This window comes from Festucalex cinctus, chromosome 14 (assembly GCF_051991245.1).
Source record: "Festucalex cinctus isolate MCC-2025b chromosome 14, RoL_Fcin_1.0, whole genome shotgun sequence".
In the NCBI taxonomy this organism is placed as follows: Eukaryota; Metazoa; Chordata; class Actinopteri; order Syngnathiformes; family Syngnathidae; genus Festucalex; species Festucalex cinctus.
The window spans coordinates 13,021,788-13,037,309 of NC_135424.1; the positions used below are offsets into that span (position 1 = coordinate 13,021,788).

Consider the following 15,522-nt stretch of genomic DNA (forward strand, 5'->3'; position numbering starts at 1 on the left):
AGGAATTTAAAATCTCAGTTTTTCATGTCAAGATTTTGAGGTATAATATCTCCCACTTTCTTAAAAAGTATGAAATAAATGCATATGTATGTAAATGTAAAAAAAACAAAAACAAAAAAAACAGTAAGACGTAGTTACAAACTTTGGAAAAAAAACAAAAACAAGCATAAATTAAAATCAAACTTGCAACAGGATTCCCATAGTTACAAGGTTAAGATAAAAGGCCAGCATTACAATGCTATTGATAGCACTGACCTTGAGTCCAATCATGATCAGCTCTTTTTACTACAGTCTTACTACAGTTAATTAGTGGAAGCGTGGAGATGTGCTAGAAACATACTGGTTGCCATTTTGAAATCAGCATGCCATGTTTAGTCTTACTCAGCATAAAAATCTAACTCAACAACAACAAAAATGTGAAATTGTTCCCCGGTGTAGTATGAAGTATATAAAGATTTCTCAATGACCCCTATATTCTTGTGGGAAATGTTATGTTCAAACTTTCTATCACAATTTCAGAGAGAGTGAGTGTAAAGGCTGCAGCTTTTTCCCTTCCAGTTAAAGAAAAAAAAAAAAAAAAAAGTCACCACACTGCTCTGCTCAAGCCTGTATATTCACTGAGATCTCCCTCCGCATCATCGTGGATGGTAAATCAATGTTTCTTTTGAATGTCCAAATCCCTTTGCTGCCAAATGCACTGAAGCACATGCTGCAAACTCGCAAGGAGGGACACCAAATACATACGAAGTCTTTGGAACTCCAGTCAGGTTCTTTTATTAACCTCTGAGGCTTCATCTGCCGTGTCTCAAAGAGCTCATCCTTAAATGCAACTCATCTCCTTCTTTCTTTCTTCTTGAATTTCTATTCATCCCTTCTTCTCCCACTCCTCCTTTATCTCTCCCCCGCTCCTTCTGTCTTCACCCTCTTTCTCTCCGCATTGCATCCTCCACTCCGCCGCTCTCCATTCTCCCCATGTACTCCCTCTACATATCTCCTCTGCACACTCTTTCCCCTTGATGCTTCTGTCTCTCTTTCGCTCCCTCTCTCCCAGGTGAGTGACAGGCCCATAAGTGCTCCAATGATAGCAGTGGGGGTGTTAGCGTGACAGCTATCGAGGCGGCGACAGAAGCTCCTCTGGGGAGCTTTCGTGCCCCTCTTGCCTTAGAGACAGAAAAGGAGAGAGCGAGAGCCAGATCGAGAGAGGGGTGCGAGGTTAAGAAGTAAAGGCGATAGCCATCTTTTCTTTCCCTCCCCATCAGTCATTAACTCCCATCCTCTGAACAATCAGCATGACAGTGTGGACAAGTCACTTTGCCAACTGTAAGCCAAAGACTTTCAACTTGAGATGCATGCAAGCACATTTTAGGTAGATGCTGTAAAGATTGCTTTTACTGTGCTTTGAATGTAACTGCACTGTGTTTGTGAAATGGTTAAAATATCCACTGCGCTGAAGAATTATAGTCAGCATTCTTTCTCAAAAAAAGTTGTTAAGGAGTTGGTGCACAAAAAGTCAGTGAGCTGCTGATTGCCAATATAAACTCTAAAAACCCCCACGGGGCCTCAGGCACTAACTACAAAAGAGAAATTAGTTTTCAGTTGACCAGTTTGGTTAAATGATGTGTTTCTTCCATCAGAGAGGGGAGGCCAGCAGGCAAACACACTTATAGTACGTGTATGTCTCACTATATATGAGTACCTGTTTATGTGTGAGTCCACAAGCCTGATAATGGTGGCCCTCTGTGTGATCGTGTACACTGCTGTAATGAGTGTGGGTTCACACAATGTGTGCGTGTCTGACTAGACAGCTTGATTTGTACATTTCCAGGCGAGCACTCTAATATATGCAGTCAATGTACATGATATGTACTTGCTATACTATGTTATGTTGTTGGAATGGTATTCAAATGATTGGCCCCTAAAATTGTTGAAAATTTGAGAGGTGTGAACAATTACATCAATTATTGGTCACCAACGCTTTTGTCAAAACCCAGATGAACTCCACTCCAAATAGTCAGTCTGGATGATGTTTATTTTAACACAATTTCTTAGAATACATACCAAACATAAACGCATCCCTCCCGTCACAGTTAAGATGTCCAGTTGCTGAAAATCACTGAGCCAGACATCTAGGCTGAGAATTTGTCCTTCTGTCTATTCCATTTGTGTGCAGCATAACAGCTAAATGCAGCTTCACCATGTTTACTTTGAACTCTGGGTACTACTAATTGACCCAAGTATGAAGAGCTAAACTGAGACAGTGACAAAAGTAAAATAAAAAACTTAAAAAAAAAAAAAAAAAAAAAAAGATTTTACCTCATTCAATGCCATTGACGGCTTTAGACGTAAAAAAATCATTTGAACTGGGCTGGGCAGTGAATGAGTTAACACATCTTATAAAGGTGTGGCATGGACCAAAAAAAATAACCATTCAATTTTGGTGCAAATCAGTGTCTTATTTTGCATACATTTTCTCCGAAAATATAAGGCTGTTGGTACTATGGGTTTGAATAAGGTTGTCAGATAGTAATCAAACATTACATTTATGATTGCCTTGTAGTCTGCACAAGTGTTAAACTAGACTAAATCATGCTGTGGGGTGCTGTATTATTGGTTTGCTCAGATGACACAGTGGCAGTGGGAAAATGTCCACTGTTATGTTTAGGAAGCTATAATTATTCTAAGCACATGTGAAGTGGTAAAAAATAGCCTTTAACTCAGTAAAAAAGAAAAGAGGCACAAAGAAAAAGGTGGGGGACTGTATTGGACGCACAAACTGGAGATCCAGTTTGAGCTGCCAGTGAAAAGGCTTAAAGCAGCTGGCAGCTCCGTGTTGCTGAAAGGCCTTCATCCTCCCCCTCTCTTTCTGCCTCTGTCCTCAATGATGAAGGAATGAGATTAGAGAGTTGTGACTACACTGAAGATGCACATTGAATAAAAGGGACAAAGTGGTAGGAGCAGTATCACTGAATGATGAGGGAGCCGAACTGACGTCAAGACATGACACAGTCACAATAGACATGTTTAACATGCAGCCATAACTAGGGCAGGGATGTTCTTTAAACGGCAATGTGCCATTTAGTGACATGATTAAACCGCACATCAGCCAATTTTTTGGAAATGGATTGTATTCATTCTTGATATGTTGTCACAACAAATGAAATGGAGACTAATTCAACATGTTCTTAGAGTTTTTTTTTATTTTTATTTATCAACCCCCTTACAAGGGATCTGCACACCAACACCTATCATTGATGTATGATATATTCTCAAGCTATTACTATTGAAAAACAGTCATCACTGGCGGGAGTAAATTGTACTGCTACTCTGATACAGTCTTGACAGCAGTCCAAGGGTACGTCTCTCAACCAACCAACCAACCAACCAACCAACCAACCACTATCAGGACACGTGGCACCCATCTTTTTAATATCATCAGCTCTCTTTTGTTATTATTTCCTGTTCATTCAAATCTACTGTAAATAAACCACTGTTCAAGAAACCAAACCTCAATCCTGATGTCCTCGAGAACCACAGACTGAGACCTCCCACCTCTCCAAAGTCCTGGAAAAAATAGTTTTCAAACAACTAACCAACCATTTCAACTCTAACAATCTCCCTGGAACGTTTCATTTCGGCTATTTTACTGAAGTTGCCCTCACTACTGTAAACAACCTCCTTATAAGCTGATTGTAGCTCGTCTTCTTGTTTCACTTGATCTTCATACAGCATTTCAGTTGACCACCCCATGCTGTTAGGTGGTCTATCAACTCTTCTCCAAATACGTGTCTCCCATAGAAGCTCTCTCTCTCTGACTACTGTACAGTAAAATCAAATGTGGGATTCCACAAGGCTCAGTTCTTGGCCCTCTTTATATATCAATGCATGTTCCTCTATGATCCATTCTTCACCATTATGGTATTCAATTTCACTGTTATGCAGATGACAAATCTATATACCTCACACTCCTGGTGACCATTCAAAAATCATTCAAATCGTATCCTATTTGTATGCCAGCACAAGCTGGAAGTCACACAACTTTAACTCCAAAAAGTGAGCTTCTGGTAGTTGGGCCAAAAAATAAACTCCCCTGTCATGCAAACATCACCTTCATTGGTTAGGTTACCTATTCAAGCTTGATCAGACATCAAGGTACTACTGTTGGCCTACAAGCTCGGCCAATGGTCAATCTTCCTTCCATCTCTCCGACCTAATAACCCCTTGCTGTCACCTCAATGTCACCTTTGCTCACAAGATACAGCTTACAACTCCTTCATATCCATAAACAATCAGCGGCAACTTGCAAAACTCTTCTCTTCACAAAACATTTTAAGTTTGCATGATGACCAATAATTGATCTGAACTAAAGTTTTAGGCTTGAGTTTTATTCTGTTTTATTCATGTGGTGTTTACATACTGTATATTGTCTACTGCTGTTGATGTATTTGTATGTTCTGCACTTGGACACCTATGTGTTATTTTGCACTAGAAATATACAACAAGCTTGAAATTTGTCCAAATGCCACAAAGTAATGTAGAACTTTGAGAACAAAAGGCATGTACAGTACACGGACCAATCAGACTCAGCTATGGATGTGGTTGAAATACTGCTAATGTGACTGCAAAACTATAATCTTATAGTGTAAACAATGGTGACACATGAAGAGCCCAAAATTCAACAGCCAAAAAGCACTCACATTCCAATTGAAAAACAATGAACATGATAGAAGAGAAATAGTCTGTAACCCTCCTCTGCAAAATCACACTGATTTCAACTAACATTAGCAACCGCTAATGTCTAAAGTCTCAAGAGTAACAAAAACAAACAAAAAAAAGACCCAAAGAGATGAAGTGAGAGAGGAACGGATAGAGACAAAAGAGTAAATCACAATAAATATTTATACTGATAAGTAACACTGCAAAGCATAAATATTAAACAGCTGTGTTTGTGTGTGTACTTATGTGTTGGCCGTAAGTGTCCACGGGGATGCAGAAGTGGGCACTACAAAATGCATCAGCTACCTCTGTACATCAGCTCTGATCAGATGAGCAATGAATATTAACCCAAACCAAGCCTTTCAGCAACATTATCAGATTGCTTGTTGGGCACTTTTGAGAAGAGCTGGCAACAACATGCATAATTCCAATTAGCATGGGTATCAAGCATTTTATAAACATTACCCAGACTCCACCCTATCTGGAGTCCTCTCTCCAAACTCCCGGAATGGTTCTCAGCTACCGAAATGCACACAGTGCAAACCTGTTGACTGTAATAACATTCATTGTGAGGTAAAAAGAGCAGTTGTGTAGCATGTGACACTTATTTCTTGTCTCTCTTTAAACATAAAGGTGCACATTATCTAGAGAGGACACCTGAGCAACAAGTCCAATTTTCATCTGAATTGTCAAATTAAAAAATACCTGACTATTTTTGAACAATTCTAACCAATCGATGCTCAAGCACTACAGTTAGAGGATACAGCTCAGCATGTACAAAAAAGCGTACAAATCCATATATATATCCATATAGTCTTTATCATTAATTGTTTGCTTCCTTCTTTTTAGTGTGGTTTGAAGCAGAGGAAAATCTGCCTCTACTCAGGTAAAGCTAAATGAATGAACAACAACAACAACAACAACAACAACAAAATACACTATAAAAAAAACGCACACAATTCCAGACATTACACCCACTTCAAGGTTTATTGCAATGATAAGCCATTTAGTTTGGCAGTAAGTCACTGTATAGATATTATTATGTCTGGACATTCAGACCATTAAAACAGAGAGTCATCATTGTTTTTTTTGCAATAAAAATCATCTGGCCACCTTCTTTTGCGCCTCACAGACATCTGGCGCCTTTGGGCCTCTCAACACATTTAGACGAGTGCAGAGAATGAAGCCATGGAGGACAATTAAGGAGACGTGACGAATGGTGTGGTGACAATGCACTCTTATGATGTTCAGTTCACAGTGTAGATGCTAGACTTCATCTAAATCCAATTCTTATGACTTTTATTTATTTATTTATTTATTTGTTTATTTATTTATTTTATTATTTTTTTCTTTTATTACAATTTTATTTGCCAGGTCTTATTTATTTCCCACTTATTATTATTATTATTATTATTATTATTATTATTATTATTATTATTATTATTATTATTATTACCGGATTTTCCGCACTATAAGGCGCACCTTCAATGAATTACATATTTTAAAACTTTTTCTATATATAAGGTGCTATAGTAGAGGCTGGGGTTACGTTACGCATCCATTAGATGGTGCTGCGCTAAAGGGAATGTCAACAAAGCAGTCAGATAGGTCAGTCAAACTTTATTAATAGATTACAAACCAGCTTTCTGACAACTCCATTCACTCCCAAAATGAATAAACAGCTGTTTTATTATTTTCTCTGAGGTAAAGTATTAGTATTAGCTAGCGATCTAAGATGGCGGGATCTTCTGTGCATGCGTGTCACCGATCGTGCAGGGTCACCGATAGCGTCTTGACAGTGAGACCTTTTGCGGCTCAATATATATCCATATATAAGGCGCACTGGATTATATGGCGCATGGTCAGCTTTTGAAAAAAATGAAGGCTTTTAGGTGCGCCTTATAGTGTGGAAAATCCGATATTTTACAGAATTGCGAGGCGACACTATTTTGGCTAGTTTTGTCATCTACAGGACAAACCTGATTGATTGCAGTACAGTGGCAACATTACATCCAGTACAGTAGCTGGATGGATGGATAAAAATCCTACCTCAAGTTCAAATCATTCCTCGTGACCACCACAAAGACATAAGGGGGGGTGAACAGGATGAACAGTCGCTTTAATCATACGGCAGCATGAACATAAACTGCCTGCTGCATTCATTGCATCGCAAGCGTTGTAACTCACTGTCTAAATTACTAATGAGCTAAATTATGACAGACCCACACTGGTAAACAAATCTGTGCAAACACATTACCGGCCAAACACACACACAGCACTAGATTGTAATCATGTGGGCTAACTAATAGCACAAACCCTACAATGACACTGTCTCATTTTAGCCATGTGTTGACTTTGAGGGAGTTGAAGGAGATAGCATGTGTGTGTGCGTGAGTTTATTTCCATCGCGCTCTCTTCGTGAACAGCTCGCCATGAGTGGGCAACATCTGTTTAATGTTTGGATTGTGTCTTCTGCTGTATTCAGTGAATTTGAGTCGGTCAGACAATGGACACCCTCATCTCACCTGGACAGACCTCACTTGTGAGCCTTCACATATTTTTCTCCGTACACTCACTACAACAGTACTCCATTCTCAGGCAGGCCAACATCAGCCAGACTTATCGGGTATTAGATTGCCCTGCAATCTCCATTTCATGAGCACCAGTCTATAAACACTATTGATTTTCACACAGCGGGTTTTGCACTTGAATCAAGTGGAATGCAGGTGTGGCTGGTTGTGTTGACTGTCAATGAATAATAATAATAATAATAATAATAATAATAATATGCTTTCCCCTCCTACTTTCACAATAATATGAATCCCCTTTTAGAGTACTATTATTATTTGTTTTACTATGTGTACTGTATTGTGTATTTGGCTAACATACTGACTTGGTGCATTGATAATAGCGTATGATACACTTTGGTGGTGTTTCCACCACAACAGCCAGCCAATGGAGTTCGATAGTGCTGATCCCAAACCCAAATCAGTGGGTGGTTTGTGTCAGTGAGGGCATCTGGCATCCGAAGTAAGCCATGCAAATATTCATGTGAGTTAAAAACATGACTTCCTTCCTTTAGACCAGTGTAAACTTTATTGAGCTATGGGCACCCATTTTAGATTTTAGTACACCACCAAACAAAAATGTTACAAAAAGTCTGAATATTGATAATCTCGTCTCAATTTATGCTCAAATTGACTTTCTAAAGTGAAAGTCAACCCCCTAAAAAATGTCTTGACAATAACATGATCTATGCAGCCCCACGAGTGTAAATATGGTATTGTGGTTAATATTGAGTTAGTGCAGTGCTTCTCAATTATTTTCTGTCATGCCCCCCCCAAGTAAGAAGAAAACATCTTGCGCCCCCTCCCCTCCGCGACTATAAATAGTATCATTTGTCTATAAAATTGTTATAAGCACACCTCTGCAAAACATTGTACCTGTATTAACGTATAAGAGAATAAAAAAAAAAGAAATATGGACCAACTTACAACAAAGAATAGCTTTATTAACTGTAACACAAAAGATTTAAAGTGTATCTGAAATTAAAAAATAAAATTAAATCCTTAATAACATTAACCTGTTCACACTAAAATCTTTTGACTGACCATGTCAAACCATATGATACGGTAAAATAAAATTACATAAAATCAATAAATAATAATGCGTTCAAACTGATCACCAACATTAACTCAAGAGCACAATATTAAAAACAAAAATATATAAAATAATTTGTGCTGATTTTTTATTTTATTTTATTTATTTTTTTGTGTGCAAAGCGCGCATGCTCAGTGCAAACAAAACCCCTACACCACCGAGCGAATGCTCCCTGTGCACACTCTGCCAAGCGCCACTGCCCCCTACTGTAGTGGAGGTGCAATTGCACTTTATTCTAGGACAGTGAAAAAAAATAAATAAATAAAAAAATAGGTAAAAAATAGGTAAAACGCGCGCCCCTTGATGGAGCCTCACGCCCCCTTTTTTTTTTGGGGGGGGGGGGGGGGCAGTTTTTATCAATATCAAAAGGTCACCATTTTTCCACTCGCTCTCGAGTGAAAATGACATCACAGTTTCTCAGGTCTCAGGCAACAACCAATCACAGCTCAGCTTCAGAAACAGGTGAGCTGTGATTGGTCGTTGCCTGAGCCCTGAGCAACCGTGATGTCATCTCCAGTCGACAGCAAATGGCAAAATGGCCGACACCTTAGATGGATAAAAATAGCTGGATTTTGCTGCATAAATCATATTCCACAAATGCAATATTAATCAGAATGTCAAGTTTAGACTAGCGCGGTCACATATAACATATTATTGTCAAGAAATGTTTAAGGTTGACTTCCCCTACTCTTTTAACACTCACCAGGATACGAAGCAATGAGGTACCGCTGGGTGTATTTTCAGGGAGGCTGATGTTGTAGAGAGATTTGCTGAAGATGGGCCTGTTATCATTCTCATTGTTAAGGTCAATAAAAATGCGGGCGAATCCCACATGGTCAGACATGGACTCATTGGCGTAGAGCTGAAAAGAAGGAAATAAAGAGGGTGTTTACAACAATCATTTACATGTTAAACATTTAACCTGACAGGTCAATGAGATATAAGTATTTTAAGGAGCTTTAAATGACTCAAACTGTAGTTTACAAGTTTTCTTGTTGATAGGAAATGGGTTTTGTGTAGATCAAGGTAATTCGGAATTTGAAAACCCACTAATGGCAATGCTTAATGTAACAAAGTGTCCTGTCATTCGTTAATCGTCAAAAAAATGGTCATTCGTCATTGACGGTTTGACAGCGCTTCCGTCAATATTGATGGAATACCCACCTCTGGTTATAATCTCATTCAGTGCCATTGACGGCTATAGACGTCAAAAATCCATTTCAACTGGGCTGGCAGTGAATGAGTTAAATACAAATCGTATTAGGTGCTGAAATTTTGAAACTTACGGAAAATCTGTAGCTTCGGATGCGCTCGTAGTCTAGTGGCATCGCAACCCTCATTCTGATGTCGGCACGCCCTTGTACGGCCGTCGGGGAGATGGTAAAGTATTCAGAATTGTTTCCTGTCAGGAACACCTGGAACATGCTGTTCACACCCTGCCACAAGAAGGATAAGAGTTTACAGAGCATTATATAATCAGACAAAAAAGAAATTGTCACAAGGTATGATGGAAGACATATTGATATATTCAATGACAACGGATGATAAAATCTGTGTTTATAGTAGCCTACATTTTTTTTTATAGATGATTTATGGTTGAACAAGATGAATCTTAAAGAAAGGCCGCAACAAACTCATATTTTTCCAAAAACAAACCAAGAAAAAACTTTTTTACTTTACATTTCAGCATTTACGTGCTATAATAGCCTAAATAATTATAGCCGAGACAGTTCTAGTATAGTAGCATCCAGTTGTAGGTACATATAGTATTCGTCAAACAGGTAGTCTGAAGTGAAACTATTATCCATCCATCCATTTTCTTGACCGCTTATTCCTCACAAAGGTCGCTGGAGCCTATCTCAGCCAGCTCTGGGCAGTAGGCAGGGTACACCCTGGACTGGTTGCCAGCCAATCGCAGGGCACACAGAGACGAACAACCATCCACGCTCACAAGCACACCTAGGGACAATTCGGAGCCTGCCATGCATGTCTTTGGAATGTGAGAGGAGACCGGAGTACCCGGAGAAGACCCACGCAGGCACGGGGAGAACATGCAAACTCCACCCAGGAAGGCCGGAGCCTGGACTCGAACCCGAGTCCTTGTGAAACTATTTATGGAGTCAAAAATATTTGAGCGTTGTAGCTGATCAGTTTTTTACAGGCTTATAAATTTTTTTAAAGTGTTCAAGCAACTTTTAACACATTGGTAGAGTAGAGAGAGGATGAAAGCTGGTGCCTACATATTGCTGCAAAAAACTTTCTGTTTCCACTTTCCCTGTCTGGACATTTAGTTTGGACAGTCGCCAAAGTTATTCTTTCTACATTTGGACACATATCAAAGTATAGGATTCTGTTTGTTTTAATGCATTTAAGAAGTGTTTTATGAGCAGAAAGAGATGTTGTGATGGCTGATGACAACCGTGACTATCTACCTAAATACAGAAACGTACATCGGGGATTTGTTTCTGGCTCACAAAATGCTGCCGACTTTATGTGGGACGGCGTTTTTGCAAACTATTGAGTTGGCTCTCGTGTCGGCACTTTACGATCATTAACTATGCTGTAGAAATACTTTTTCGATCTGACATGAAATTCCAAATAACCTCTAAAAAGAGCACCTAATGTCTTAGTCTGTCTTTCAAACACGGATAATCCCTCAAGTACAAAAAGCATGAATTTAAATCACGGTCGGGTCAAATTGACAGCACAACCATGAGAGGTCCGTGGCTGCCTTGAGCCACGAAATCATCTCTGGAGCCCCCCTTCCCACCTCCCACCCTCTTGAAAGCTGCAAGGCAGCCGGTCGCATCACCACCGTGGCAGACAGAGGAAGATGAGTGCACTGGTCGATTGGTATTTTGCTGGCAGCTCAAATAGCCCCCTTGTTTTTGTTTTTATCTGTGTGAGAACCATTGTGGCTGATGGCTCCTATTTAAAAGACCATCCAATATGCAGGGATGTCACCTCAAACTGCCCATAAATATAATTGCTCGTCCATTTACTTCAGCCTTTAGAAGCCCCTGATAAAAATACCCTGTCAGGAGTGACATCCACAAAGTTTGTTGACAGGTTCCAGTTGAAAAAAGTTTTATAGATTCCAGCCAAGCAGAAGAACGGATGGAAGAACTAACAGCCAAAGAGAGAGTGAGCGAGAGGTAACTACCACTTGTGTCATAGTCTCAAAAATAAAACATCTGCCCATAATTCCCTGGACTAGAGGAACGTAAGATTCCTGAGCAGGTGTAGCGGAGTGTGAATGAGTTTGCACATCATTACTGACATGTGGGTTTTACCAGATCGTGACAGCAAATCAAAACAAAAACAAATAACGTCTAAACCATGCACGTGTAAACTAATGCATCAATCTTCAGCATTCCTGAGATCTACATTCCTTGATGTCGAGGTGATTTGGATGGTTGTTCCGTGATTATAAAGTGATAAATAGTTCGAATGAGCTGTGGAGCTAATAAAGCCGCATCTTGACAGTGTATCGGTGCCTTGTTGTTCCTTTCCACCTGCCTCACTAAGAGTTAATCACGAAAAGTATGGAGAAAACATCTTCTGACCAAAGTCATGTGACAAAAGCAGGAAAGATTAACATAGCATTAGCACAGCTTACTCCATTCAAGGTCATTATAGTTACCGAAAACAAAAAAGGTGACATGGAAAAAAGATATTTTAATTAACTAAAAATAAAATACAAATTAGAACGTAAAAAAAAAAATAAACATTTTAAATTTACAAAACTAAAACTAACTAGATCCATCCATCCATCCATCTTTTACTGTGGGTCACAGATACAGTAAATGCAAGTGGCTTCTCAGTGGGAATGCAAATCCAGTTTAGAAGTTGGCAACTTGGCAAACAAGGGCTAGAAAGCAACACATTCCTATAGCTAAGATTTTCGGGTTGTGATGCATCTAACTTTAGAAGCAGCGCATTGCATTTATTGTATTTCAATGCCAGCGGACTGTTATACAGTATCAATATTTAAATTACGGATTGTTGATGATAAAATTGTGTTTTAAAAAAGTTTCTACTACACATTACTTGTGTTTGTTTTTGTTTGTTGTGTTTATAAATCCTGCACACAAGAAATATACTAAATAATAAAAACTAAAATTAATAATAAAAAAAACTAAAATAAAATGAAGAATTAAAAAAACCTAATTAAAACAAAAAACAATAAACCCACTCTGACATATTTTAAACAGACTACCAGTAAAAATAAAATAAAAAAATAAAATAAATAAATAAATAAAAAACTAATGAAAAAAAAATCTAAATCTTTTACAACCCTGATTACCATTACCAGAAATGTAATCAATAGGTATCATTTGTTGCGTTGTAATGATGTGTTTTAAAGTGTCTTAAATATTGATAGGTGCCTATACCAATTATTTAATGTACATTATCAATTGATTTATAAGATTTGTAGTACTGTTCTTCAAGCTGGGCTTTAGTGATTGTTACCTATAAGGAGCAGGCGTACAGCCTACAGACTGACATAACTCAGTAAAAAACCCTCCTGCCAGAATAGTAGGGAGATCGTAACCCACAAACTACGGGACTCTTTCTGTTGCTGAATATTCTTACATACATTGATATTGATAAAATCTCTGCTGATGCAGTCATATCAGCATTACAAATGAAAATATGTTCTCAGTTGTTGCACCTGAATAAATAAAGCTTTAAAAAAAAAAAAAAAAAGGATCGATAAGCATTAGAATCGGAATTGCTAGAAATTACCATGAATTTCCACCGCTACACTGTTATATAAAGCCATACAGTATGTCTCAATGAATTCTTATGATATGCTATTTGTCCACATAACATAACTATTCTAGGAATTATGGTAAATTACTTGCAATAGTTCAAATTTGTTCTTGCTTCAACACAATGTTTTATAAAAAGTTTAACAGGAAACTATGTTCAAACTTGGTACTACTCTCACACAAAAAAAAAAGGTTGGGGATACCGCCTTGAAATGTCCATATTTTTGCAATCAATACAAAATAATTCGATTTGGGGCTAAATTTGATAACATAGGTTGATCTAAAATTGTGTTTGTAGAAACCCATTTTACGTGGTAAACAATCCTCTTCCGTGCAGCAGTGCATCACTTATTTAAACTTTGCTCCCTTGCAGCTCCCTTTAGTTTCCTCATTTTTACGGCCTCTGTTCTCCTCTCTACCGTTCCCCACCATCCACTTGACTTGTAGTTATCTGACAAATTCCTCCCTGACTGCTTCTGTGCCTAAATCAATCAGAGTTGACTAGCTTTCTGCTTATCTGCACCCTCTGTGATTGATTTTCCTCGTTAGGCATAATTTGATGCTCTGTCCCATCTCTTCCAGAGCAAATTAAATTGTAGTGAAGTCCAATGCGCAGGTGTCGGCTGTGTGCGCAAGCATGTGCGCGGCATTTGAGAACGAGGCAGAGTGAAAGAAAGCTGAAAGTGAACCGAGTGTGTGCATGTGTTGTGACTGACTGAGAAATAGATAAGGCTAATGGTAAGTGGCAGGAACATTAAATGTGCTGTTTAAAAATGTCTAAATGATGACTATTGATGGACAACATTATCAAGTCAACAATGCAGCGACAAAAATCAACCCACCTCATCCTTGTCCTCAGCCTGAATGAAGAGGGGCAGCGCAAAGCCCACCTGGGCAAGCTCAGTGATGCGGACACGGTACTCGGAACTGTTGAACTTTGGGGCATTGTCATTCTTGTCAATAAGCAGGATAGTGAAGGTGGTCCGAACCGAAGCGGCTGATGGACTGCGATCTTCTTTCAGCTCGGTGGCCTGAAGGAAGCGGCCATCGGATGACGAGACGAAGACAAGAGACACAATACGTCACACTAAATGCAATTTCTGATGGAAGCTGTCAGCGCACAATCTTAGACAGGCATTTACAGCTTTTCGTTTATCAAATCAAAAAGAGCACAGGCTGAATCAGAGGGCTCAAAGTGAGGCCAAAGGAGGACCCCCACGTGTAGCCCAATTCACTCACACACACACGCAGACACAATGAGATTTAAGAGAAAATAGTCCAATTGAGAAGACCTAATTACACAATTTCTCTCTCTGGCTGTCTCAGTATTGAAGATTCTGCAAAGAAAAAAAAAGGGAGGAGGGGAGAAAGATAGAAATGGACTTGGGTTTTCTCTGGTCTGATGATAGTTGATAGAGGAGTGCCACAATCAGTCGAGCATACTGCTTGTGTCCAGATAATAAAGGTAGTATAGCCTCAATCATCCCAATGTCACTTTGCCTTCATAATCTCAGTATTATCTAGCCTGAAGTTGAAAAATTAGTTGTATTACTCCGCCTTACAAAAATCAATAGCAGCACCACCAAGGAAGCATAAGCAGAGAGAAAATGTAGGAGGAAAAAAAAAATCTATATCTTATAAATACATTTTTGGGTGACATTTTTTTCCAGCACTTTCACTTATTCTGCTTTTCTGCTTCGTAATTATTGATTTCAATTAAAAAGATGAACTAAGACTGGAATACGTTTGCAAGCATCATTTTTATTTTTTTTTGTATTAAACCAGAGAGCGTGCGAGAGAGTTACTGGCTTCTCACTCACATGCAACTTTGTATGAACATTCCAGCTCCTAAATGTGCAAATAGGTGTTTTTTAATAAGCACCATTATTGTGCAGCTCAAGTGCAAATGATTTGACTCAACACAACATTGAACTTTACACTTTAACATCGCAGTCACATTGATAACAAAAGCTCTCGGATTGTGTATCTTGCCACTTTCAGCAGCTCTTCGACATCCATTTCACGCACCCTCTTGCACTCTGCGAAAACTGCATCGTGCACAATTGTGGCTGAAAAGAAATTACGGTGGGAGGGGGGAAGGAAAACAGAGGTTGGAAGTTGAGGAGATGCTGGTGTGCAAGGCAAGCGTGATACACTTTAAGCTCAGGGCAGGGACAGAGGAATTGAGAGACAGCATCTACTTCAAAAAAAGGAGGACAAAGAAGAGAGGGAGGGCGCAACATAAGAGCCCTTCACATCAGCGAGGGCACTAAATCCTATTCCTTTATCTTGTGCTACTCAGTTCCACAAACCCTCCCTGGACAGACTGCAGGCTGTTTACTGCTCACAAAACTGCAAAAGGGACATTATCAAA

The 15,522-nt window shown here is 39.0% G+C and overlaps 1 protein-coding gene across 1 annotated transcript in view; it reads right to left on the reverse strand.

The window, feature by feature from the left end:
- cdh23 (cadherin-related 23) overlaps nucleotides 1-15,522 on the reverse strand; it is a 175,308-nt gene that overhangs the window by 66,169 nt on the left and 93,617 nt on the right. The window contains exons 11-13 of the mRNA XM_077495780.1: nucleotides 13,991-14,179; nucleotides 9,660-9,809; nucleotides 9,077-9,235 (exon numbers count right to left, since the gene is read on the reverse strand). Of these exons, the coding sequence (XP_077351906.1) occupies nucleotides 9,077-9,235; nucleotides 9,660-9,809; nucleotides 13,991-14,179 (498 nt within the window). The remainder of the gene's footprint in view (nucleotides 1-9,076; nucleotides 9,236-9,659; nucleotides 9,810-13,990; nucleotides 14,180-15,522) is intronic.